Here is a 25,866-nt window from a genome sequence, read left to right as displayed (position 1 = left end):
GCAGTTTATACACGTGTACTAAAAAAATTTACTTAAACATATGAATTTAAGACTTTCACTTTATTCAGCAAATTGGTTTATTTACACAATGGGGAACGCTGGTTGAATGCTGTCAATGTAATAAAAACAAATCTAACAGAAACAATACTGAGCTCTATGTATTCATAGCAGAAATGACAAACTATTTCCTTACCTGTATTCAGGAACATTAAGCGCAACAATGGGACAGTATCATAGGACACTGATTTAACAATAAACCACAGAGGTCCAGTAATACTATGGCAATTTACTCATGTATTTACTGACTTTTTAAAAAAATTAAAATAATTAAAAGTCAGCAATACCCAGTATAAAGTTTTGTCAATTATCAGAGTCAAACTCTGATGAATAGGTCAGTAAAACCTTATCAGATCATCCACAATTCAAAAAGCGACCTGATCTGCTTCAGACCACTAGTACAGAAACAAAATCAATGACAACAGATTACCCTCTAAAAGGCAACAATGATCTGATAAGGGTTTAACTTAATCAAAGTTAAAAAAAAAAAAAATTAAGAATTGCAGAGCACAGCCCCTATTAGAACAAGCTAACTTTCCAGACTTTCAAAAAAGACAAAAAAAAAAAAGGGGGGGAGGGAGGTGTGTGTGAAAAAAAACCACTTCAACATGAAGCTACCATACAAAGTTTTGTTTTTTTTTTTTTCCTTTTTGTTGTTGTTGGGTTTTTTTTGTTGGTTTCCTTTTTTTTTTTTTTTTCTTTAACGAGTTCAGAGTTGCAATTTAATCCTGGCTTTTTAGTGAGAAAGACAGTTTTGGCCTAGACTTTCCTTTGCCCAGGATAATTTTTTGCTCTTCCTTTTGCTGACGTTGCCTCTCTTGTTCTAGTTTCATCCTCTCCTCATGAATCTTTCTTTGTTCTTCAACAATTTTCAATTGTTCTTCAGCCTATGTATGAAAATGGTAGAATTTAGGCCAGCATATTTTGTAGTCATAAAAGCAATTTACAAGTCCGCATTAACTTCCAAACAGGTCCAATCCTGCACAGGTATGTAAGCAGTTCTACCTGAGCTAGACACCATACCTGGTTTCAGTGAAACTATTTATAAAATGGTTATTTGAATTGAGTTCAGAAGAAACACTGAACATTTTCTACAGCTAATGCACCAAAATCTTGAGTGCTTACATGCAATGTTTTTCAGCATTGCTTTGCAAACAATGCATTATGTTTTAATTAGTCGGTGTATATCGAGAGAAATTCCCCTGACACCTGTCACATGTCAGATGAAGGCACAATAAAAGGAAGTAAAAGACCTTCAGAGGTCTCCCTGCTCTCATCTAAAACCCATTTAAAATCCCCTCTTAACTGAAAACCATCTTTACTTGATTTGTAACAAGTCAATCCTTGCACTGACTCATGGTTCTTACAGCTCTTCCAAAGGTCTTCTAAAGGTGCTTATTTTGCTCATTACATCAGTTAATACTTTGAATTTTCTATTTGTCCTGTTTCCACCACGTGAGGTTGGGAAAGAGTAAACCAGAAAGAGATCTAAAGCAGATGTAGTTTAAGCAAACATTTTAAAGCATCATCATCTTTACCTGAGAAAGGTGCAAATACTTGGGTAATTGAAACCAATAGAGTTCAATCAAGATTTAGAAGCATCTTAGTTTGGCTTACCATTAATTGATTAGAATCAGCTAAGTCATACTGAATATTCTCATGAAGCAGCCACCTGCTTAAATAGGCACAGAGACCAACACAAACTAGAATTTCATAACTTAAGACATCTTAAGCTTATGCTGAAAAGTCCCTTTCAGCACTTGTACATCAACATTATACTAGTCTTGTATCCAGTTTGTACTTGTCCTGCTCAACAAAACAGAATTAGTCACTTCTGTTCTAGAAGCTGAACATCTGTAAACAGTTCAACATTTCCTGGGAGATATAGACAAAATATACTTTTTGAATTCTGAAGGTAGCTATCTTCCTCTAAATTAACTACACCTGAACTATTTTCTCAGATGAGTGTTACTGCTAAGGATCTGGTCTCTTATGCTCAAGGGAAGGACAGCAACATTACTGACATAACCAGCAACAGACAAGTTAAACTCCAGAAAGGGCTGATTTGTTTGGTTTTAATTGTGTTGCAAATCAGGCAGAGGGATCTGTATTCCCCTACAGAATGGTTAACTGCATCTTCACATACCAGTTTAGCTTGTGCTTCTGCAATTTTTCGATTATTCTCTTCTAGTATTCGCTCTAGTTCCTCACGCTTTGCACGCTCTTCTTCCTAAAGGGGAGGACAGGGCAAGATGTTAGTAAAGTAAAATAATAATTCCTGCATGTTCACTAATCTTTCTCAGAATTCTTCTGTGAACTGACTTAAAGTGGCAGCTTTACAGCCACCTATTTTGTCTCACAACGGTAAACTGTGCAGTCACTAAAACTGGTTTCTAGTACTCAATTTATATCACCCCGCCCAGTCCAAACAGCAACCAACTAAACCCTCCCTAATCATAGAATCCTGACAATTTATTACTAGAATTTTAACATCACACAAATCAACAAGGACAACTACAAAAACTGGATAGTATTTACCAAATTAAAAAGTAATATAGAAAATATAAATAAAGTGAATAGTTTGTCTCACCAATTAAGTATACCTACGTATTCTTTACCTATACTCCTTTAATCAGCATTAAAAGTTGAATATTTACTGTCTTGTCCAGTGTCCTGCAGAGTGTGCTCCTCGGCTGCCATACGCGCCAGCTTCCTCTTTAAAATGATTTGTACTGTTAGCTTGGCAATACCTGCATCAGCAGCTCAACCATTTATAAAGAAACAACATACAAGGAAGGCTGAGCTGAGGAATGCAGATGTTTATGATAAGAAGGAACAAAAATATGTAAATCATTCCTAAGGCAAACAATTAATAAGAAAAATACATTTACTGTTAGTGAAAAATACAAATGGCAATCCATACTTCATGGAGCTATGGGCTTCTTTCATGGGGAGAATGGACTTAACATTCAGTATTTTGACAATTTTAAGACAGCTGAAACTGTCATTTGCAGTCTGAACTTGGAATTCAGGAGTCCAGGGAAGACAAGATCAGGAAATAAAGCCTTGTAATTGTTGTTTTCTTGGTGAAATTTATGGAATTCTTTTATGCAACTCATAAATATGAAGACTGCGTGAAAGTTTTTGAGGTGTTTCAGTTCACGTAATATATATCCGGATTATTTTAATATTTGGAAGATTTAAAGTTAGCCAGAGGTTTGTGTCTGTGCAAGAAAAAAAAGTTAATATGAACAAAGCAAGCATACGAAGAGAAAACTTCTTACTATGACTAGTAACCAGCTACTAGCTAGCACACTTCACTCCAGGCATGGAAGTTTATTATGCGTTACAAACAACTGATGGGAATTCTCCACACCACATCAACAATAGCAAAAATACTTATAAAAAACCCAATAAGGCATCCATCTGAACAAATTAAAACCTCTATACATGAAGCATTTGCTGACTACAAACATCTAAATTCAACTTAAACTCTTAATAAGGTTTGAATTTGCAAAACAAGTGTAATATTCTTCATATTTTTCCAGGTTTTTTGTTTGTTTTTTAATCTAAAGATATTACGGTACAGAAAAGCCATGCTTAGTATGGAGGGGAAAGCTTCATTGCTATTGTCTTCCCTTTTGTAAGCCAATCAAAACATGAATTTCAAATAAAATGTGTAGAAGGTACAGAGTGAAAAAAGCATTTGAGACTTCGGATTATTTAGCACGATTTCCCTTTACAGTTTAAAAGTTTGTCCTGAAATTTCTGGATCCTGGAATGATTGGTGCAGGCAGGCATCAAAGCCTTTAGTAGCAAATTACTGTCTCACAGAAAGACATTTTCAGCTTCTGCTCCAGCTGCTGATTTAAAAAAGAAAAAATACACAAAACACAAAAACCCAAGTCACATGTTCATCTTGACTTCAGACAAGGGCAACCTGCTCTTTTATAACTTCTAGGGAAAAAAAAAAAAGGAGTTGTTAGTAGTTATTAAAAATGGATATAATGATTTGGACATAGATCCTTCATGAAGACGTGGGTGGGCTTATACTCGAAGTCCCAGAATTAGTCCAAGGTACACTCAAGGAAAACGTTCATTTTAAACGAAGAGTAAGAAACCTATTTGTTAAAGACAGGTACTGCAGCTCACTGCTGGACCCTGCTTTTTGCCTGACTGAAGGCAAAAGCCTCTTACAGTCTAGGTAAACAAAATGAAACAAATGAAGGATACATAATTACAGATTTTCAATACCCTTCCCCAAAAATGAAAGGACAGCTGATAAATCCTGCAGCCATGGCAAAAGTTTCACACAATTCTGAAATATGTAGGTCAGTTCCATTAAAAATCAACTATCTTTGTTCAGGTTTTAGGAGAATAACTGTTTAAGTATCAGTGAGCTCCTCTGAATAGGCTAGAAATTAAGTTTCGCAGCAATGCAAGCTTATACGAGAAGGGAATTAGATTTGCTGTATTCCATCTCTTTCTGAACCGAACAGGAGGCACAAACCGACACTGAAAGTTTTGCCATGGACTGTCTCTACTTTCCAAACGACCGAGCGTTACCTCTCTGGCTTTTTGTGCTGCAAGTTCAGCTTGTCGCTGTCGCTCGAGTTCTTCGAGCAACTGTTTTTCCATGATGCGCTTAGCCTCCTCCACCCTGCGGAGAACCTCTCGCTCAATCTCATCCTTCCTTTTCTCCAACTCTTCTTCTACACGTTTAGCCACAAGCTCTTCCACTCTTCGAGCAGTTTCTTCCTCTATGAGTTTCTCTTCAATTTCTTGTTGACGACTACAAAATGCAAACATGAGGATTACCTTTTTAATCCATAAAGAATGATTACACTGAAACAAATTCTTTCAAATACACAGCATCAGCCACCCTACTTTTAAACTGCTTTTTAACAGTTTTATATGTTATACACACAGATTATATATTTAAAGAATGTTTTGCCCTACATTTAAGGTAAATGAATATTCAGGCATACAGTGTTCCTATCACAGGGAACCCATTCAGACCATACCATAGTTGGTATCTCTTCATATTTTGAGACACTAAGCTTAAGCAGATAGCTTATCATACTACTACTGCTACCCCACCCAACTTTCATCATCCTTCATATCCTTCAGGAATTTAAATGGTCTCAATTTTAAGCCACATGTAGCAATAATATCTTGTAAAATCTTGTCTTAAAGCCACGACCTCAGAGGCACCAAACTAACCTCTAATAACAAAAACAGAAGATAGAAGCAATTAAACTTGTAATTTGAATATTTTCACAAGAATTCCAGGTGTTGCATCTGTAATCTAGTTATCAAATCATTTATCTTATCAAATGGCAAATACCTCAGGTCTCCTTAACCTCTTTATTGCAGCACTCTGTTTCTACTGTAATTATCCAAAGTAAAATATACCAGTACCAAGCGCTAAGTAAATCCTTGCAAACTTTACAGTTTTCTATGCTTTTAATTTTGGAACTGTTTTCAAATGTCTTTGTGTCTTTATTTTTGTTTAGCAGCAGCAATATCACTTAGCCTTATCACTGCTGTAAGTTTTCCTTAAAAATGATACAAAAATATTAGGTCAATGTGAAGGTTTATTACCAAATGCAGAAAAAAATCTTCCAGAAAGCAATTACTATTACTATGGCAATTAGGTATCCAAAGACCAACAAAATTGAATACCGTATAATTATGTTTCACGTAGTACATATAGTACTATTTATTTATTTAGAACTATTATGAGATTTGAGAAGGCTGTTCTTTTTAACCTTGAAATTGAACTTTCAATTTAAGTATTCCGTGAAGTACGAACAATCTTATAAGCTTATCTTCTGGCCTGTCAGCAGCAGAAATCCATGATTTAGAATAACAACTACTGTTGTAATATCCTAATATCCTGTCACTTTCATAGAATGTTTGCATTTTCCTATCTTATTTATATTAAGAGACATAAACCCAACCCATTGGGAAAAAAAAAAAACCTACAGGATCTACTAAGTTCCAGTGTACAATTTGCAAACATGCAACAGAAGATACTGAAGTATGGGTTACTGGAGTGAAAGGCTTCCAATTTCTCCTGTTTGTGTATCTTATTTTCAAAAGTGTGCCAAAACAGAAGGGTAGTCCATTTCCTTCAGTAAGAAGTTTTAGAACCCTCAACTTAAACATTCAGCCCAGAAGACAAATTTTATTCTCAAGTTCCTCAAGAGATGGCAAACTTATCTGGTAGCACATTAGGCCAGCATTCACTTTTCCTAAAGTGATACAAAATACCTTGTAGTGATTTTTTCTAGCAAAACTAGACCACCAGCACAATCTAGAAAAATGCACCAACCTCCTTCTGTTAGTGTCTCTGCCAAGCCACTACCTGCAATCCTTTTCAGACAAGTTTTTATATATGCTTTGTATACTAAATACCCTTTTAACTTTAAAGGTTTTTCTTCCCTCTTACGAGTATTTATTCAGCAGTAACTACCCTCACTGTCCTGTACTGAAACAGCCTGGCATACATAAGAGGCTGCTCTACAGAAACCATTCTTCAGAAAGCCTGTAATCACATGTTTTATTCAACTATTTTAGCTTTACATTTAACATCAGGGAAATCTAGAATAAAAATTAGCTAATTGAATAAGACAGTACATAGTTACAAAAAAAACCCAAACAACCCTGACACTCATGTCTGAAATAAGTTTTCAAATATCCTCAGCAATTGATGATGTACTCAAATTAAGCACTGTGCCTGCACACGTTTCATTCTTCTTATCCAAACAAATTTCATTCAAATTTAATTAAACCAAACAAATGTATCTTTTCACATTCATAGGCAATAACAAAATTACAAATATATAATAATATATATAATGGGTTTGAGTTTATCAAGAAAATCAAATTCTAAACACAGATAGGAATCTCAGTGATTTATTCTGTAGTTTATACCAACTTTTTTTTTTTTTAATTGCATGAACTTACAATAGTTCATACACAGGTGTAAGTTTATAATCATGACCTACTGGGCCATGACTCCAGAGTGAGATAAGTCACTAATGTAAAAGTATTCTACTACATTTCATTCACTTCTTAAAGACTTGTTTAAAAAAATCTGCAGATAAGAAACTGCTTACATTTCAGCAGATTTCTAAAGGGAAAAAAAAAATCATATTTGCAACACCTTTACAGAAAACTAGCATTATAGGAAAATGCATAAGTTAGGCTACATATTAAGATTTGAACAGTTGAGAAGAAAATCACTTCCAATATATGAACTGCCCTCTAGTTAATTCAGTGAGCAAGAGTATACACTAACATATATAACACAATTTACAGATGACTTACTAATATACCATAGTTTTCTACTTTAGTGTTATATTGCTTTTTAAAAAAAAAAATTAAAGTGGAAGTATCAAATTCTATACCAGATCTTTTCCAATATTGTTTCTCTCTCTAGAGTTTACTATTCTGTTGCCAATATCATCACTCAAATGTCATATTCCTCCTATCCAGACTTCATGAGCATTTTGATATTTCAAAGCTAACTTACATAGAAAGCTTGGTCACATATGAACTAAACCAGTTCCAGAATACTAAGATAAACTATTCACTATATTCTCAAATTGTTAACCACATTACAATTCATCATCACAGATATGCATGGAACATTTTTATTAATTGAGGTACTGAAGAAAATGAGAAACCACAAAATTAGGACCAAGACCCAAAAAGCCTTCCACATTTTCATGTGTGTTTGTGTTACTATGCAAGTTTTTTATGACCTCGCTGTCAAATTCTTAAGTTGGCAAAGGAGATTACTGATAAACGAAAATGGAAGTGGTAATTTGGGGTGATCACGTCTTCTGAACTACAATTAATACTGCATTAGAACAACATCGCTAAAATAAAATTCAAAGCTCCACCTGAGAATTCACAGAACTCTTTGGCTCCACACTTACAAACAAGAGCTATTTCTGGATTCAGTGCTCCAAAGAGCAAGGGTAACATTCAAAGAACAAGAATCACTTCATCGTGACTGTTAAATCCGTTGTTACCTTCGCTGCACAATGGTCTGTTTCATAACTTAACGATATTCTAAACATTTTAATGCACATCCAACATGCGTTAAAATAGAATGTATCTGTCTCTGTAGATTTTATAAATAATCACATTCCCCATCATGAAAACTGAAACGAGGTTTCAAATGAAACAAGTTACCGTATCTCACCGTCCAGTTTGGTAAGAAAACTTTAAAAAAAGACCCACAACAGCGTGAATATAATCGTTGCATAGTAATTCTTAAAACACCAAGTCGACCAACTCCGGATGCCTCGGGGCTCGACGCGCAAGGAGCCCCACGGCGGGAAGGGGAGGGGCGGGCGGTGCGGCAGCGCAGCACAAAGCGGCCGAGGCCTCGGTGGCAGGGAGCAAGCGAGGAGCGGGGCAGGGGAGAAACAGCCCATCGAGTAGCGCCGGAGGCCAGCGGGGAGTTCGCACCCCCACAATGGGCGGCTTCTGACGCACCAGAGGGAGCCGGGTTTTAGGGAAGAGAAGGAAGGCGGGAAAACAGGCCTCAGCGAGGGCCTAAAAGCCTTTACCCCCCCCGTCGCAGGCGGCCCTAGTTTGGGGGAGGAAGGCGCGGAGAAAAAAAGCACCCGGACACAGAAACCCTCTTTCCGTCCCCCTTCCCCCACGCTGCCCCCCGCCTAGGCCCGGGGCTCACATTTTCCGCTGCCGCTCGAACTCCGCTTTTTTCTCCTCCTCCTCCCGCTTCTGCTTCTCGTCCAGGCTGCTGCGCTTGCTCACCGTGCGCCCGAAGATATCGATGCGGTCGGGCGGGGAGGAGGCGCGATCCCGATCCCGGTCGCGGCGGGAGGAGGGGGCCGTGTTGGAGCGGGAGCGGGACCGGGACTCGCGGCGCCGGTTCCGCTTGCTATCCCGGGACTTGGAGCGCTTCCGCGCCCGCTCCTTCTCCCGGGAGCGGGACCGCGATCGGCTCCGGTTCTTCTTGTTGTGCTTGGAGCTCTTGGTGTGCTTGGAGCGGGACGAACTCCGGCTGCGGGACCGACCCATCCCGGCAGAGCAGAGGAGAGGCCGCGCCGGTAACCGCCCGACCACCCCCGCCCCCTTCGCTAGCGGCGCCCGAGAGAGGTGCGAGGAGGCTCTGCGCGCATCAGCACCGCCCGGCCGGGCCCCTCGTCCTCTCCCTTTCCGCCGCTTTGCGCTGCGAGGAGACGGAGCAGGCCCCAAAAGCGGGAGCAAGTCCGGACGCAGGCAAGATGGCGGCCCTGGCAGAGCGGTGACTCTCCTCTTCCGTCCCACAATGCACTGCGCCCGCGTCCCAGCCGATTGCTTCCCCCTCCCCCGCTACTGCCACCTTCGGCTTCGCGCCGGAGGCGAACGAAAGCGCTCGGTAATATTCGGCAGCCAATAGCAAGCGTCGCTCGCGTAGGAAACCCCATCAGGCAGCACTTGTATTCCGCGCATGAGCGCAGAAGTTGCCGCCGCGGCCGGCGTTTTGGGGCGGTTGTTTCTCACCGGGGAGGTTAGGAGGAATGGGTTAGGCTTTCGAGGGTCAGGGTTAGGCTTTCAGGGGTCAACAGGAGCTTCAGAGGGAAAGGTTAGAGGGACTTGAGGGATTTGGAGGTTCTTCCAGCCCAGAACGCCGCCTCGGGAAACGGCCAGTAACGAGAAAGGTGTAAGGGCCAGGCCAGTGGATGCTGTGCCGCCTGTGGGTGTTTCCCTGGTCTCCCAGAGTAACGAGGTCCCCCTCGGCTGGTTTCCCTGCGATGAACTTCCCGGAGGGCTGCAGCTTGCTGAGCAACCCTGCGTCCAGGGCCGTAGTGCTCCACAGAGGAGGAATCACCATGTGTTTCTTAAATTTATTTGATTCTTTTTTTTCAAACTTTGATTATATTTTCATTTAAATTTCCCAATAAATTTTGAAAATTGTTACTGAGTACTCTGTTGCTAATGTCACACAGTAAATGGCTGCTTTGACAGTACTTAGAGTGAGTTTACCTGTACACATTCTTGTCCGTCTTTAACGATAGGTATGTAGGGAAAGGAAGCAATTTCACGACAGAACAAGAGTATGAACTAGTGATTCAGTAAGCACCCATGCATGAGGTTTTTATCCTAGTTCTGCCGTGTAATCACAGAATCAACTGGGTTTGAAAAGACCTCAGAGATCATCAAGTTCAACCCTTGGTCCAACTCCAGTCCATTTACTAGATCATGGCACTAAGTGCCATGTCCAATCTCAGTTTAAAAACCTCCAGGGACGGTGAGTACATCACCTCCCTGGGCAGGCCGTTCCAATGCCTGACCACTCTCTCTGTAAATAATTTCTTTCTAATATCCAGCCTAAATTTCCCTTGACAGAGTTTAAGCCCATGCCCCCTCGTCCTATTGCTGACTGCCTGGGAGAAGAGACCAATCTTTTATGTCAAAATTTGTGCCTGATATTACTCTTAATTTCAGGTGAACTGGGGCAAGCTATAGATAGTTAAGTCTTCTCTCTATTTTCAGTGTAAATTAGCTCCTTGATATCTTCTACATTTTTTTTGCCATTTTTAAAAATAGGTCTGCATTTTTAGTAACTTCTATGAGTACGTTTTGCAAAACATTCCATTAGTCACTGGACAAAATCCAATCTCATCTAAAGGTCTTTTCATCCGATTCTTTTATTTGATGTGTCTTATTTTTCTTGATGGAGGACTTTCTTCTTATGAAATTCAGACTCACTCTACTTAGTACCAAAAATAAATGAAATTGAAGCAGGTTTGTGACAGACCACTTTGCAAGGAACAGCAGAGTAATAGACACTGTGAAACCTGCATGGCAGGAATTCCAGAGTTGTGGACCCTGGGCACACTTGTCTCTAGCTCTGGAAAAATTAATGCAGCAGGTAACTAAGGAAGCTGACAAGCACACCTTTATGCTCTGAACTGAGTAGCTGAGTTTTCAGCTGGCATAATTTCTACAGCAACTTCACTACAATTGAGTACTGGAGCTTTTGAATTCACATGATGCAAGAGGTTCTGGTTAAAAGTTCTGTCATAACTTTATTAGTACTGGATTCCATATTTGATATACTAGAGCTGAAAAAAAAAACAAACAACAAAGGGACATCACTAATTGTTTTACAGTCAGTTATAAGTACAAATGAGTTTTTAGAATACAATACCTGGGTTTTCTCCTTGGTAACTCACTGTTAATAGAATACATATTTAGCACCTTGGTTGTCTGAAGAAATATCAATTTGAACTGCAGAATTCTATGCCTATTTAGTAATACTGATTCATCAGAACTATAACATGCAATATGCAATGTTTGATGAGAACAATTCATCATGATATATTGTGTGGAATTAAGAAATTATTTAATGTGGTATAATGAAATAATTTTCCCCAATTTGTTATCGTATTGATTCATCTCAGCTTTTTAAAAACTCCAAATTAAGGAAGAGCACGAGATTTTTAATACCTGTACTAGGTTAAGGTCATTAGTCCTTTTAGCTTGTTATTTATGCGGACTGAATTCTGGTGCTTCTGGTAAAAGCTCCTTTTCCTTTTTAAAAATATGTTTCTGAGAGCTGTTAAATTGGTGAAAAAAACATTCCTATTTGTGATTTCTTTTTTACTTTGAATTTTGGTAGTTTTTTTTATCCTATTACCTTATTTCTCCCAGCTTAATAGTGTGTTGGTTTTGTGTGGTTGTTGCTTGTTTTATGGTTTGTGGGGTGTTGTTTGTTTGTTTGTTTGGTTTTGGTTTACAATTGAACTGGAATTACAGTACCAAAAGAAAGTTTTGATAAATTCTAAATTTAAGAACCTTATTTCATTTCTTGTTTTGAGTTAATTGAAAGTGAAGATGGTAATTTCCCCTGTCAGTTCCCTTCCAAAATTTTCAATATTTGATTAAACAACTCAAATAATTTTTTCTGAATTAAATAATATTAGAATTTTGAGTTTTTAATGGTTTGGTAGCAATACTTAATTTCTATGCACTCCTGTGTTTTTGTATTTTTCTCCACTTTAATGTATCTCAGTATATTAAAATGCATAATTTGTGTCTTAAAACGGTTGCCTTAGAGTTGAAAAACACCTTATTTGACAGCCAAATGGTGGCATAATGAATACACCTCACCCTTCTTTACCTTGGCTACAATCATCACATGAAATCTGTCGACCTGTAGAGATTTGGGGGTAGCCCTGTGGAGACACTGTTCTGATAATCTCCAGATCATACCTGCTCTCACTTAGACCATCACTTTTGTCATTAGCTGGGTCAAGAGGAATCTTGGGAGATTAAAGGTGAATTCCTTTGGTTTGTGTTAGTGTGGCACAGCTGGATGCAAGATCTTTGTAATAGGTCTAAAATGGAAGAACCGTGGAGGGTAAGCAGAGAGAGCAAGCAAGAGAGCGTAATAGGATAAAGTGTTTGGTATATAATTTACTGTCATCTGGCATAGTCTGGGTCACAGTAGTGAGAAGGCAGGAGCAGCACAGAAGAGCTAAATTCTTGGAAGGAAAAAAACGGTGGTTTGAATGTCTGCTGGTCCTTTCGAAGTAGCTATTTCAGCCTGACTTTATTACAAGGTCAGAAACTATGTATACAAGGTTTGGGCTTTTTTAAAAGTATGAGTCAACACTGTGATTCATGTCACATAGATGACAGAAGCTGTGCAGGTGTAGAGGTTGTGTTACATAATCACCTTTTTTTTTTTTTTTTTTTTTTTAAACACCTATTGCCAAAGTTGCTTGTTTTGCTTATGCATTTTCTGTCAGCTGCTTTGTTTCCTTTAGCAGCGCTCTGGAGTTGAGAGCTGCTAAGCTGCAGAGTTGGGGAGATGAAACATCTGGAGGACTGGCAGAACAGCTGTGAGGAAGGCACAGCAGGAGCATGGAGCAGTTGACAGAAAGGAAAGTTTCTTTTCTAAAACTCGAGAGAATAAGTCATTAAAACTTCTTGTAAAGGACTCATTTGAAAAGGAGAAAAAACATGTTTAATTGAAAGAATGGAGCGGAAGCTCTGTACAATGAGAAATTAAATAAATGGAAAGGGTTTTCACATTGTACCTATAGAGAAAGGCTGAGTAGATTGTATACATTAGTATACATAAGTATAGTTATTAGCTAAAATACTCCTCTTTTCCATATGTTCGGATGATAATCATATCCTTGGAAAATGAACAATACTGCACAGAATGCTGTTGAAAGTGCTTTGTAATTTGGATATGAAAAAAGGCACAGCTTGAGTAATCAAGACTAGCGTGCGGATATATGATAATCAAATTAATTTAAAACAATATCAATTTTCATTCCTGTGTGCATTTAGTTTTAGAAAATAAATAACATTGTGAAATCATGATCACCATTGGAATTTTAAAATGACATTGTCAATGTCAGAGGACATTTTATGAATTTTATTTTATGTAACGCCACTTAACAGTTTTTAATGTTTGCGCTATCTTCTTTTTACATGGAAGAAGGGAAAAGGAACATTCATTTGCTTGCTTTGTTCACATTGCGTAATCTATTTAGGTCCTAAACAAAAGCTCTTGAATACTATTAGAAGTGGTGAATGTAAGTTTTGATCACAACTTAAGACACTGATCTGCAAGCTGTGTACCCATAGTGATATGCCTTTTTCTCATAGTGAATATTTTTAAAAAATCATTGATATTATGTATGCAAATGTAATGTCACATGTAAGTTTTTATGTCTTGATCTAAGACTTGGTTCGTCGAAGGCTGACTAATGGAAGTCCAATCAGCCTTCTTCAGTAGCTGCATGGTCCTGAAACCACATTAACTGTAGGCATATTCTGATTTATCTGAAAGAATTCATAGCAACTGTAGGGTTTGTTATGTGTAACTAGGGGCTTAAGTCAACCAGCAATAGGTTGAGGTGTCATCATGAGGGACTGATCCAATGTGAACACTTGATAAAGCCTTCAAAAAAACACAACAAAGCAAACCAGAGTAGCAACAGACACTTACTCAAAACCAGGTTGCTCATGATCCAGTGGTTAGTACAGTGGTTAGGCTAGTTGGACAAGCAAGAAAATTGGATTCAGGTGTGTCTTCATTCATATCAATGTCCCTTTCTTCCCATGGCAGTATGTTAATCACCAGCCCAGTGTCTAGGCTGGAGGAAGGTAGGAAGGGAATTAGGCGCAAAGTCCCTTTCTGCTTGCTAAGTTGAAACTAGGTGGATTTTACAAAATGAAAAATAGACACGTTGAGATGCAGGAGGCAACCTGGTTGTAACCTAATTACTGTGGTACTCTGGAAACGGGGGAGTTATTTGCCCTGGATTTAAGTCTCTATTTAGAAGACTCATGTTGAATTTTATTAAATAACCATGAGAAAAGAAACAGGGCTAATCTGGAGAGCTAGAGCACAAAACTTGGCAGGTGCTGTAACTGCCCAGGTGTTGCACAACATGCCCCCTCCCACGGCCGCCGTGTTTCAAAAGGGGTGAGCCATGCTCAGTTCTTCAAAGGCTACTGTAGGCACTGCACTCAGGAGAGGACTCCCATTTTTGGCTCCTAAATAGATGAAGATGCCACCCTTGCGGTGCTGACTCAGACACCTTGGCTTTAACGGGGCGACAGCCACACCTACTTGTACAGAAGTTCCGCTTGGCTTGGTGACTCCTAGTTAGCATGTGCATTTTATGAGTTCCTAATTCTTGTTTAATTTTGAAAAACTATTTAGGTGAAATACCGGCTGTGGAAATTTTATATCCAGGATATTTTGCATATTTTATTTGTAACCAGAATTTTTCCTGCCTTTTTCTTCCTTGGTTACTTTAAACACACTAATATGTCTAGCAGTACTACGTTTTTGTATGAATATGAAAATGACTGGGAGTGATTACTTTTTTTCTGAAACGTAGTCAAGAAGCAACTTGTTTATGACAAAAATAGGGTTGCAGGTATGGGAAAAGCATCCTACCTGCACTTAAAAATTAAAACAATGATACAACAATTAATGGGAATTAACCCTGAAGCTTTTTTTTTTTTTTGATGTTAACAGCTGTTCTGTTAAAACTTTATCAGAAAAAGGTTGTATGAAACCTTTTTATTTTTCTTTCTTACCATTGTGCAAATTGATTAACTTTAAAATTAAAATTTGCAGACATTAATGGGCAGAAAATAGCAGTTACTACTTTCCTAAAATGTTGTGTTACAAAGTATAAGACAAATATGCTGTCTGTATGGGCAAGCCAGTTTAGCAGGAAGTCTTCCAAGTGCCAGATTCTGCCTCCTGTATTCACAAAAGTAATGCTTCATTTTGCACATTGATTCATTAATTCATTTCCCTGACTAGCTAGGTGAAAGGTTGAAGGAATAAAGCATTTAGGCATGATGCAATTTCATTATACAGTTTAACAGAAGTTTTTTAAACCTTTTTTTAAAGCTTTTGGGGAAATCTGATTAAAATGGCAAAGGCTGAGCGACTGTACTTGTAGAGGTCTTTCCTAATGATCTGAAGAGAAACAAAATACAAGAGAGAAAATAAGACATTTTGAAGTCTATCCTTCTGGGAGTTTTCAAATGTCTCTCCATTCTGTTTGGAAGATATCAAAAGTCTTGTGGCATGTGGCATGTGACTCTGTTATTGTTCCTCATGTCCTTTATTCCTACATTATATCAGTAGTACTTGTCTGCAGGTGGTTTGATAATTTTTAAACTGCAACGATAGCAATTGTGCAGGTCAAACTGAATTGTATTTTCTTGAGTGACCTGGCTGACTTTGTTGTCCCAGCTGATGCTCTGCCACAGGGCTACAACCATAACCTTGACTTCAGCAATACTGGAACAGGGCTGTCTTGGTCGATCACAAATCTCTGAACACTGATCACCCTCAGCATGAGTAGCATCTAACCCACTGTTTACGTAGTGTAGCATCATGCTGTACACAGCTCTACACACTGTAGAGTCTGTGCACACTATATTTAATCTGTCTTTCGCCCTGCTGTGCATTTATTTTAAAATGGGTTTGGCGCCTGTTTCATTTGGGTCTGTGTCTAAGACAGCAATGTGTTAGAGCAGGATAGGCTTCCAAATACATGGAATATCTATTGCCTGTATGTACTTCTCTAGAGATATAGCTGACATCGATGTGTATGTGGTTACTGGTCACTGATAGCATTTTATGTTGGTGTACAAGTCTGATAAAATTGTTTTCAGGTTTCTGTCACAGATGCTAATTACAGCTTTATGATTTCCTGGGATATAATCTTGGTAATGTGGGCAATGAAGTAAATGTGAAAGGGAATGCACCAGTCTTTCTCTTTTGTCTCCTATTTGCATTATTATCAAGTTTTGAACGAAGGATATCCTTTTATGGTTTAAACCATTGCAATGCATAGCATGGCAGTATACTTGTGTTTAGACAGTTCTCCGTATATTACTTTATGTTCTGTTTTTGTAGAAAAGGAAACAGCTAAGGGAGAAGAAGAAACTGTCCCTACCATGTTAAAACATGTAAAGAAATACTATATTAAAGACCGCTTTAAAACTGGGCACTGCTGATTGTGAGTAAGGGTGGCAGAACATGGTTGTAGTAGAAGAACCAGTGAGTTAATCTAGTTCTAATCTAATTTCAGCTAGGATAAAGTGTGTTTTTGCTGATGAAGCAAATCTATTGAACATCAATTTGATTGTGTTGGAATGGTGTCAGACTGGGTAAACTGGATTCTTTTTGGATAAGACTAAGTCTAAAATAAAACCTGAAATAGGTTAGGTTCTGTTTGAATATAAAGAAACACTGTTGTCACTGTGAGGGTGACTCATCACTGGCACAGGTTGTCTAGAAATATCCTCGGAGATATTCTGGATATGGCCCTGGGCAACCAGCTCTTAGGTAGCCCTGCTTGAGCCAGGCATGTTGGACAAGGTGACCTCCAGAGATGCCTTCCAGTCTGAACCATTCTGTGTTTCTGTGAAATTGGACTATGTATTCTAGGACTTCATCAGTTACTGGGGTTTTGGTCTACACGACTGGTTTAGATCTAGTGGAAAGTAAAGCACTTCCCAAAAGCACGTGGCATGGGCATCCAGTTCTCAGCAGGCACTTCGTTCACTGGCTTTGTGTTGCAAAGTGCTACTTGCTAATGCAGATATAGCTACTAACATCACATAGAGCTGAGTTAGCAAGTCCTTTGGTGTTGGCTTCTTTTCTCGGAAGCACATAGATATTGCAGAAAGCACAGGCCAAAAGTTGACACAATTACTTTGCATATTGAATCTATATAGACATAGCCCCTTAAGCCATTTTTTTTGCAGGTTAGAAGACTCTGTTATTTGGCTGCCAGCATCTAATAGATAGGCACCAGGCCAATTTGAATGTATATAGCATTGGAATATCTAGCCAATCTGAATTTGTAGACTTTCCTGCTAGTTGGTTGATGAGTTAGCACACCCTAGACTCTCTTGATTTAGCTCCTCATTGGACAATTATGTATTCTTTCTGTCTTGCCAAAGGTAAGTAGAATAAAACAGTGGGAGAAGGTAATACTGAGCTTGAATGTCAGAGGGAGCATGGGAAGATATGAAGGTGTTGCACTAGGTGGTGGGGGAGGATGTATCTAGCTTAAGGTTGGTATGATGAAGGTTTTTCTTCACACTCAAGTCTGAAGCTCCTGCTGTGTATATTAGGCAACGAAATAATGCGCTGACATGCTCTGACTGCTCAAAACAGGACTCCCAGGGCAAAATGCCATCCGTGCTTACTCACTCCACTGGATAGCATTGACTGCATTTTTTCTCAAGCTGTTTCTACAGGTATTCAGTCTTCGTGGTGCAGAGGGACCTGTAATTCTCTAAGAAGCTGTACTTCAGGAAAAGGTGACTTTGCTGCATATTTATAAAAGTGCTGCTGCAAAGAGCAAATGTGAAAAAAATCTGGAGCTTCCCTCAGGCTTGGAGCCAAGAGCAAGCTTGCAAGCTGATTGTGAGACATCTGTCATCAGCAGGAGTTGCCAGTAGTGGAGCTGGGGCTACAAATGAGAGTGACAGAAGTACATGATGACCTAGTGAAAGAAAAGGATTTTCTAGGACAAAGGGTAGTAGTTAATGATAAGAAAGCAAAATAAACTACGCACCTGAAAGAGGAGGATCAGGTATGGGGGCGTGGAGGGTTAACTACAGAGGACAAAACCACACCAAGAAATAAGCTGTGAGTAAGACTGGGGACAGCTAGCAAAATGCATGCATTGCTGAGAAAGGAATGAGCATGGTGAGAAAATATATAGGAAGTGAAGAGCAAAAAAAGCAAAGAAAGAATGCAAAACCCCGGAAAATACTTGCTGCATTAAGGAAAGTAAAAACCACAAGAATGTATTTTCGATACTACTTTTTTATATGGTCTGTTGCTAATGTTGCCAGAATGAATGTTAAACAGTTTAAATGGAATGGTGTCTGAGATGAATTCTCTTCAGCTGTACGTCTCCTAGGCAAATGTGTGAGAACTGCTGATCTGTTCATCTTGTTCAGATCACATGAATGTGAACACAGCAGAGATTGGACTTGGTGTCCCTGTCTACAAATACAGAGGGAAAAAAAAAATGGAAAGAGAAAGCCTCCTCTGGGAAGAAAGGGAGTGATCCCATTATAAATGAGAGTCATACAACATCCCTTCTGGAGGCGTGTTGAAATTTCCCATGGGAGGAAGAAGAATAAACAAAGGTTGGTATTGCTAATAAAGAAAAATAGTTGGCAGCCAAGGAAACAATAATTATTTGATTGCAGTGTCCTGAAAAGCTAGCAACAGAAACAATACCAGTTAAAAGCAATAGGCCAAATGCATCTCACTTGCAACCCTACCTGTTGTTACACTAAGGATGTGTTTGCCTTACCGCTCCAAGAGCAGTGCTTTGCCAGCGAAATAATATGCCTTGACTTTTTGCCTTTCCTGCTTTACTCTTCTTATGACCACAGTGTTCCTGAGGGTTTATTGTGTTTAGCTTCACAACACTATTGTGAGGCAAGCAAGGAGTTGCTATTATCTCTGCTTCACAAATGAGGAACAGAGCCTGCAGCAGAGCTTTGCTTACAGCCATACAGCTTATGGCAGGCAAGGGAGTTCCCAAATTGCAGTCCGGTAACTTTCTTTGCTCACTTTCTTCAGTGGCAGAAAACAGAAATGCAATATTAGTACTGGGAGGGCATGTATAATGTCCTGAACAGTGAATTTTGCCTACCAGAAAATAAATGAACAAAGCTTGCTATTGCAAAAAAGATACCCCTAAATCATGGCTTCAGCAATTTCAAGAAGAGATCCATATAATCTTGAAAAATACATTAATGATGAAATATTTATGTGTGTACTGCAGCAAGACCTTATTTACAACAAGTACAGTTTAATTTTAAGTTCAAACTGGTAAAGCCTGTTAAGGCCAAACTGTAGCAGGCATTATTACTTCTGAATGGGGAGGCAGATGTGTGGTGAGCTAGAGAGAAGGAAGCCGTGCTGTGCTCTGGTGGTGTTTCCAGCCTGCCTGGGGATGCAATCACAGTTCTAACTCTGTGCTTCCTCAAAGGTAACCTCGCCGAATGGCACCATCTAGTTTACCTTTGTCACAGTGCAAAGAATTGTTCTGCATTCCCAGTGATCTTGTTTCACCAGCAGTGTACGGCTGAGTTGTGGGATGGTTTGTTCACAGTTCACTGAGGGTTACATAGGAAACTCTGTGCTATGGCAACTATCCCTTTCTCAAGCCTGAGCGCACACTGAAAGTGCTTGAGAGGCAATGCTCGGGTAAGAATCCCAGCTAATGTTGTTGGGAAGGGTTAAATCGTGTAACATAAGCTCAGTTCTCCTTTGGCTAGAGAATGGAGGGGCGTGGGGTGTTCCCAACACACCAATTAATGCCCTTCTGTAAGGGCTGTAGCACCCTGCCTCTCATCTGCAGGAAGGCAAAGCCATTTGACTAGATCTTCTTTCCTGATTATTGGGTTTTTGGTTTTGTTTGTTTGTTTGTTTGGGGGTGGGTGTTTGTTCATTTTTTGTGGGTGTTTGTTTGTTTGTTTTTGTTGTTGTTGTCTCTCCTTTTTTTTTTTTTTTTGTTTTGTTTCAGTGTTGTCCATTTGTTACCTTATCTATTAACAGTAGGGCAGGTCTTCAAGACCTTTAGGGTCTTCTCCTTTGCTTTTTTACTGTGTCTTTGAGTCTTTCTTTCTATCTCTTTTGCATCTACACTGGGCATCGCTACCTGCTAAATGAGATAACAGTCTTAGTGAATTGTTACTTCCTGTTAGTTACCTTGGAGGACAGAAGAAAAACATCACTTTGAAATCTCAAACGTTTTTGTTAGAAAAGCAGATTATAAAACTGAATAGCAGTTACAAGTAGAATCACCTTTTAGAACTTAGTTGCAGCATAGGGGTGAAAAACATGAAAATTGGTGTTTCTAATAATACTCTTTTTAATTATGCCTGTAGCTTTTTAGGTATTTTAATATTGAGTATATTTTCCTTAATGAAAGAAAGGCAAACCTGAAACTAAATTGATAGCTGAAGACTGATAGTGGTCATTGTGGCTGCATATGAAACTGTATGTGCTTCATTTTATAGTGTTAATTTATGACAAGAATTTATACTACAAATGAAAGTAACTGTTCTTATTTCTGGCATAGCTCTGCAAAGTTAGATATCAGCCGTACTTTCCAATGGGGTTGTAAATTTGTCTTTCGTTAGATATTTGTATGCAGCTATTTAAAAACGTCAACCTCCTGAACTAGTATGAAAGCAACGGGTTCAAATATGGCATTTTAAACAGTGATCTGAAAAACACCATGTAAAAGTGAGAATTTCTGAAATATTTTTCCCTTTTCACTGACTGCCTTGTTCATAAGAAAAAACCAGCCACCTTTTAGTTTCCTCTTTGGGTTTTCTTCTGTGGAAAATGATGATAACAATGCTTCTCAGTCTCTTTAAAGTTCTTTGAGATATGTGGAAGGAAAATACCAGCAAATAATTCAAATATTTTAAAATAGTGCTATGTGCAGTTTATTTTCCTTTGTCCATAAAGTATGCTTGAAAATCTATTTTTTTTCTTGTGTGTCTCAAGATGGGATAAAGAATTTTCCCTATGTTCCCTAGGTACTTTGATTAACACTTTTGAATTGAAAAGACCATTTTAAGAACTCCTGATAGACTCAAGGAGGTTGGCAAAAGGATCTGCAGTGCTTGTGGGTGTTGGATGGTGATCTGTGTGCGTGGATGATGAATGCCGGTGTGATTGTATAAATATTACATTAGCATACCCTTCTAAAAACAGTCTACAAAACACCTTTGGATTACCCTGCTCTAGAATTCGTGAATAAGACTAAAATAGCAATAGCCCGAATAAGTACCCATTTACATGTGTTCTTAAAGCTCTAACGGGAGTACTCTGTACACAGGGAGATGCTTCAACAGTCGATAATGGTTTCGGTGTCAGTAGATGGCACTGGAGAGCACATTCCCCAGTTCCATCGGTCCAGTTCTGTAGGATCAGTAATCACAGTATCGTTGTGACCGATTTCTGTCTGAAGTTCTCTGCGTGGTGTTTTTGGTGAAAGTTAAGCCTACTTTAAGTCCACTGCTAAAAGGAGGCCTGTGGAACTTGTGTTAGAAAACTGTTACCCTGTGAATGTGAATTGTACCTTTTTTTTTTTTTTTTTTCTCCTTTTGAAGGTCACTCCAACTTCATTCCAGTTCTCAACTTTTGCTTCTGTAATTTTTTTTTCAAACCATAGACGATTTTAAATGAATGCGTCCATCTGAATTTATAAGTGGCTGCAATGAGAAGAATTGGAATGGTACAATTAGAGGAACCCTGCTTCCCATTCTGAACAAAAGCAGTGTCGACAAAATCTACAGGAGCAGGTCAACCTTTGTTGAGCAACATTCCATTTCCTGTTTTATGGGCACTACACTAAACGCAGTCCCTTACCTTTGATGGAAATAAATGAACTGTTTGTCAGTCCCAGTGGAAGGAGAATTCTTGAATGAGCCCAAAGTTCCCTTTTATAAGAAAGCAAGTATGAAAGGTCCTCGGTGGCTAGTCTGATGCCTGTTATTACTGGTTTATCAAAGCTTCCACCCGTTCCATGTGGATAATGAACTCACTCTGTCCTTTAACATAATTATTAGTCTAGACTGGAGACATGTCAGGTTAATATTTCCACAGAGAAGGGTTTTCCCCTTTAAAACCAGATGGTGACTTGAATCGTGGGACTAAATCTGGAACATGCTCCTAAAAAAGACCTTGATTTGGTCCCATTGGCAAAGATTACCGTACTGGGAACCACTCCCAGAAAAGGAACAAATGTGATTCAGAAATAAGCTGGTTGATTCCCTGGGGAAAGGATCTAGTGAAAAAGTCTTGAGAACAGCATAAGCTAAAGGTATTTTACATTAACCATGAGTTTCATTTCATATATTGCCTTGGCCTACTGCTGTACAGAAATTGCTATGCCCAAATATCTCATTCATTTCTGGGAGTATCAGATAGTACTTTTTGCTAAACTAATGAAAAACATGTGTGATTTGATTAGATTGCTATTTCTCCCGCTTGTATCACGTAGATAATGTGAAACAAAAGCATTAAATTTGCCCTGAAAAGTAAAAATTCACTTTGCAATGATATTTTGGCCATGGTGACCTCTTCAAAGAGTTCTCTTAACAATAAATAAGTAGACTGTAATTCATGCCTCATTGGCACTTCTTACAGTACATCTTCACTCATGACTTACAATAGTTCCTGCTTCAAAGCTATTCTGGGGAGTCAGGAAATTTGCAAGATAGGGATTTCTGTGCTTATACCTGTACCAAGCTGAAAAGCTGGGAAGGGTGGTCATTCATTTTTGGTTACAGAAGCAGAGTTTATCAAAGAAAGCTTCAGATTCTTGCTGATTTTCTGTGTCTAGCTAGCACTGGTGAAGTAGAGTTGGTCAGCATTTTCACTATTAACCTTCATTTTCAGTGTTTTGTAGTAGTAACAGTCCCTAAAATTCCTTTCCAAATAGAAACTTGGCATATAATTTCTCAGTCCAATTATTTTTGTATAAATTTTGAGACAAATCAGTTTGTCCATTTTTAAGTTTTATGGGAGAGCTTTTTTTTTATGGCTTCAGATGCTTTATTACATTCCTGTAACAGTGCAGGAGTTCATTAAAAGGAAAGTTTTCAGCACTTGCTGTTAACCTGCAGGGGTTTTTATGTGTTTATTTTAAAAAATGTATTTTTATTAGAAAGTGGCTACTGTGCACCTTGTATTATTTAACATATAATATTATTTCACAGAAACAGACTGGCTTATTATGGACTGCTTGGCACTCTCCTGTCAGTGATCTGTAAATAAAGGACTATATTAAGTGTTAAGTGTATGAGAATAAATTTTCAATTACACCTATGCCAGGAAATGCCTTTGAAGGTAGGCTAAGCTCAGATAACGCATTGCGGTGTTATCTAATGTAGACCTTTTTCCAAGCTAATATCTAGGATATCTGTTCTCTTCCCCCCAAGTTGACCTAGCTGACATCTATTCTAAGTGCCCATCAAGATTAAACTTGCCTAGTTAAGTTAAGTTAAAGAGTAGTAACCCACAACTTCATGAGGGGAAAAAAAGTGAGCTTAGCTCATGTAGACCAAGTAACAACTAGCCTTGGATAATTTTCTTAATCTAGATAAACTCTTTCTTGTAATATACAGTGATAGAACATAATAGAAATTGCTTTAGTATTCCTAAATTTCTTTAAAACTCTATTTCAAGAGAAATATAGTATGTTTTTAAGGATGCCTTCTATCACTGAACTCTGGTGCAAGATTAGATCCTCATAAATAAAAAATATTATCATTCTATGTACTTGAGTAGGCCAGCTTTATACTTGCTGGTAGTTGGATATGAAATAGTTTAAGACATTAATGACGTAAAAAGATATGAAAACTTTTGCTCCATATAAAGCCAAGAAATTGGCAAGTAAAATGGAGTATCATCCTACTTGCTGGCCACAATTCTTTGTATGATAAAACCCCTCTTAAGCAATACCTACACAGCATTAATGCTACAATGGAACCACCGGGAGGTTAACAATTCACAGAAATAAGCGCTTTTCCCTTCATTGTTCACACATTTGAATCCATGATTCTCTGAAAAGCGTATTAACTTCCTTGATGAAGAAATAACTTCATCGTTGGGTTAAAGTAATTTTTATTTATAGAAACAAAGTGTATTTGCAATGGTAGGTAGGTAGGTCTGTAGATTCAACAGTGATTTAGAGTCTGTAGACTTTTTCCTGATTGTAGTGTTTTCTTTGTCCATCTGATCACTATGCTTCATTTTAATAGTGAATGATAATGGTAGCAACAATGACAATGAAAATAATAATTGGTCATAATAGAAATGCCATGTCTTGCTTCACCAAAAAAAAAACCAACCAACCCAAATTCAAAAGCAAGTGGATTCAGCAAACATACAATCTGATGTGCTATTTTATAGTACATATATTTTAAATACACCTCGATCCTTGTGAAATTGGGGAACTTGAACATAGGATGGGTCTCAGAAAGACAGGTATGATGATTGGTGGATGCCTATCTTTATGGCTCATGTTAATAGGCTCAATAGTTACAAAGAACTGTGGAAACAGTATCTTGGATACCCCTACTGAGGATATCCTTGCAGAGACCAAAGTTTGCCATCAATCCAAGGTGATTCTGCTCTGGTCTAAGGTCAGGGGAACACTTGTGGAATGACTCCAGCATTACTAATGATGCTGGATTTGACAGTTCCAGCTGCATTGTTGCTATTATCATCATCATTATGAAGAGTTCAAAATTTAGGTCTCAGACTGAGTAATCCTGTACAGTTCCAGGGAAGATGTTGCAGGTGAATGTCTGATCACTCTGTGGCTGTGGGCATCAATGTTTCCTCTTCTTCTTCTCCAGCCACCCTGTTTTTCCTTGTAAATGCAATTAGGTAGGGCTGCCATAGTAGAGAATGAAGCCAGCTACCTTGCGTTTAGGAAAGGCAGAGGCTGTTCACTAATTCAGACCCAGAGAATGTATTCTGCTTACCAGCAGAGGGGTACACCACTCTCCTAGAACATTCTCCTTGATCTTTTATAAAGTTTAGTAAAATTTTCCTTTAAGTGAAATGTTTGGTTGTGTAGTACATTGCCTCAGTAGCATCATTATAACATCATTTAAGCCTTAAATGAGCATCGTTTAAGCAGGTCCTCTTATGGCTCTGTGATAAATGCATTCTTGAACCCTCACTTGGCCTTTGCAGCCTTACTCCAAATGAAAGAGTGAGAGAATCTTCACTGTGATTGACATCAAGAAGGGATCATCTCCCTGGAGCAGTGACTGTGGGTGACTCACTGTTATCCTTCCCTGCTGGATGGCAAATATGTATAATAATAGAGCTCTGTGAGGGGAGAGACTTTCTGGCAGTGTGTTACTTATGTCAAGCCACAGGCATTTTAAATTTTCTTAGTAGTATCTCTGAACTGGCAAACCCTGCTGGAAACAGAATTATTCCAGTGAAGTGATTGAAGTGATTCCCTCATTTGTACAAAAAAAAACAACAAAAAAACCCTAGAAAAATACAGCATGACTAGAGAGGTTCAATATTTTATGTAATGATTTCCTTTAATAACAATTGTATTGTAAACTGTGTAACTTTTTAGAAATCTGTATTAGAGTCATACTGATTTCTTGTGAAGTTGTGTAAGAAAAGGAGCATATGAAACATCAGAGTAGGCAAGTTAATTACACAGAACTTAGTTCTTAGCAGTCATATCAATTAGTGGAGTT

The 25,866-nt window shown here is 38.5% G+C and overlaps 1 protein-coding gene across 2 annotated transcripts; it reads right to left on the bottom strand.

Moving 5' to 3' along the window:
- Positions 1 to 41: 41 nt before the first annotated feature.
- Positions 42 to 9,589, bottom strand: ARGLU1 (arginine and glutamate rich 1). 2 transcript variants are annotated; one of them, XM_080364017.1, is made up of 4 exons: positions 8,771 to 9,577; positions 4,624 to 4,849; positions 2,204 to 2,287; positions 42 to 944 (listed from the first exon to the last, which is right to left on the bottom strand). In XM_080364017.1, exons 1-4 carry the CDS (start codon positions 9,118 to 9,120, stop codon positions 780 to 782), a joined length of 825 nt encoding a protein of 274 aa, XP_080220143.1. In that variant the 5' UTR covers positions 9,121 to 9,577; the 3' UTR covers positions 42 to 779. The 2 variants fall into 2 exon arrangements, 1 of the variants encoding a protein (XP_080220143.1); XR_013923613.1 differs by having other exon boundaries at positions 879 to 944; positions 2,204 to 2,772; positions 8,771 to 9,589.
- Positions 9,590 to 25,866: the final 16,277 nt, after the last annotated feature.

This window comes from Nesoenas mayeri (genome assembly GCF_963082525.1).
Source record: "Nesoenas mayeri genome assembly, chromosome: 1".
Classification (NCBI taxonomy): Eukaryota; Metazoa; Chordata; class Aves; order Columbiformes; family Columbidae; genus Nesoenas; species Nesoenas mayeri.
Note: the sequence above shows the minus strand (reverse complement) of the source record. Positions and strands in the feature narration are given on the sequence as shown.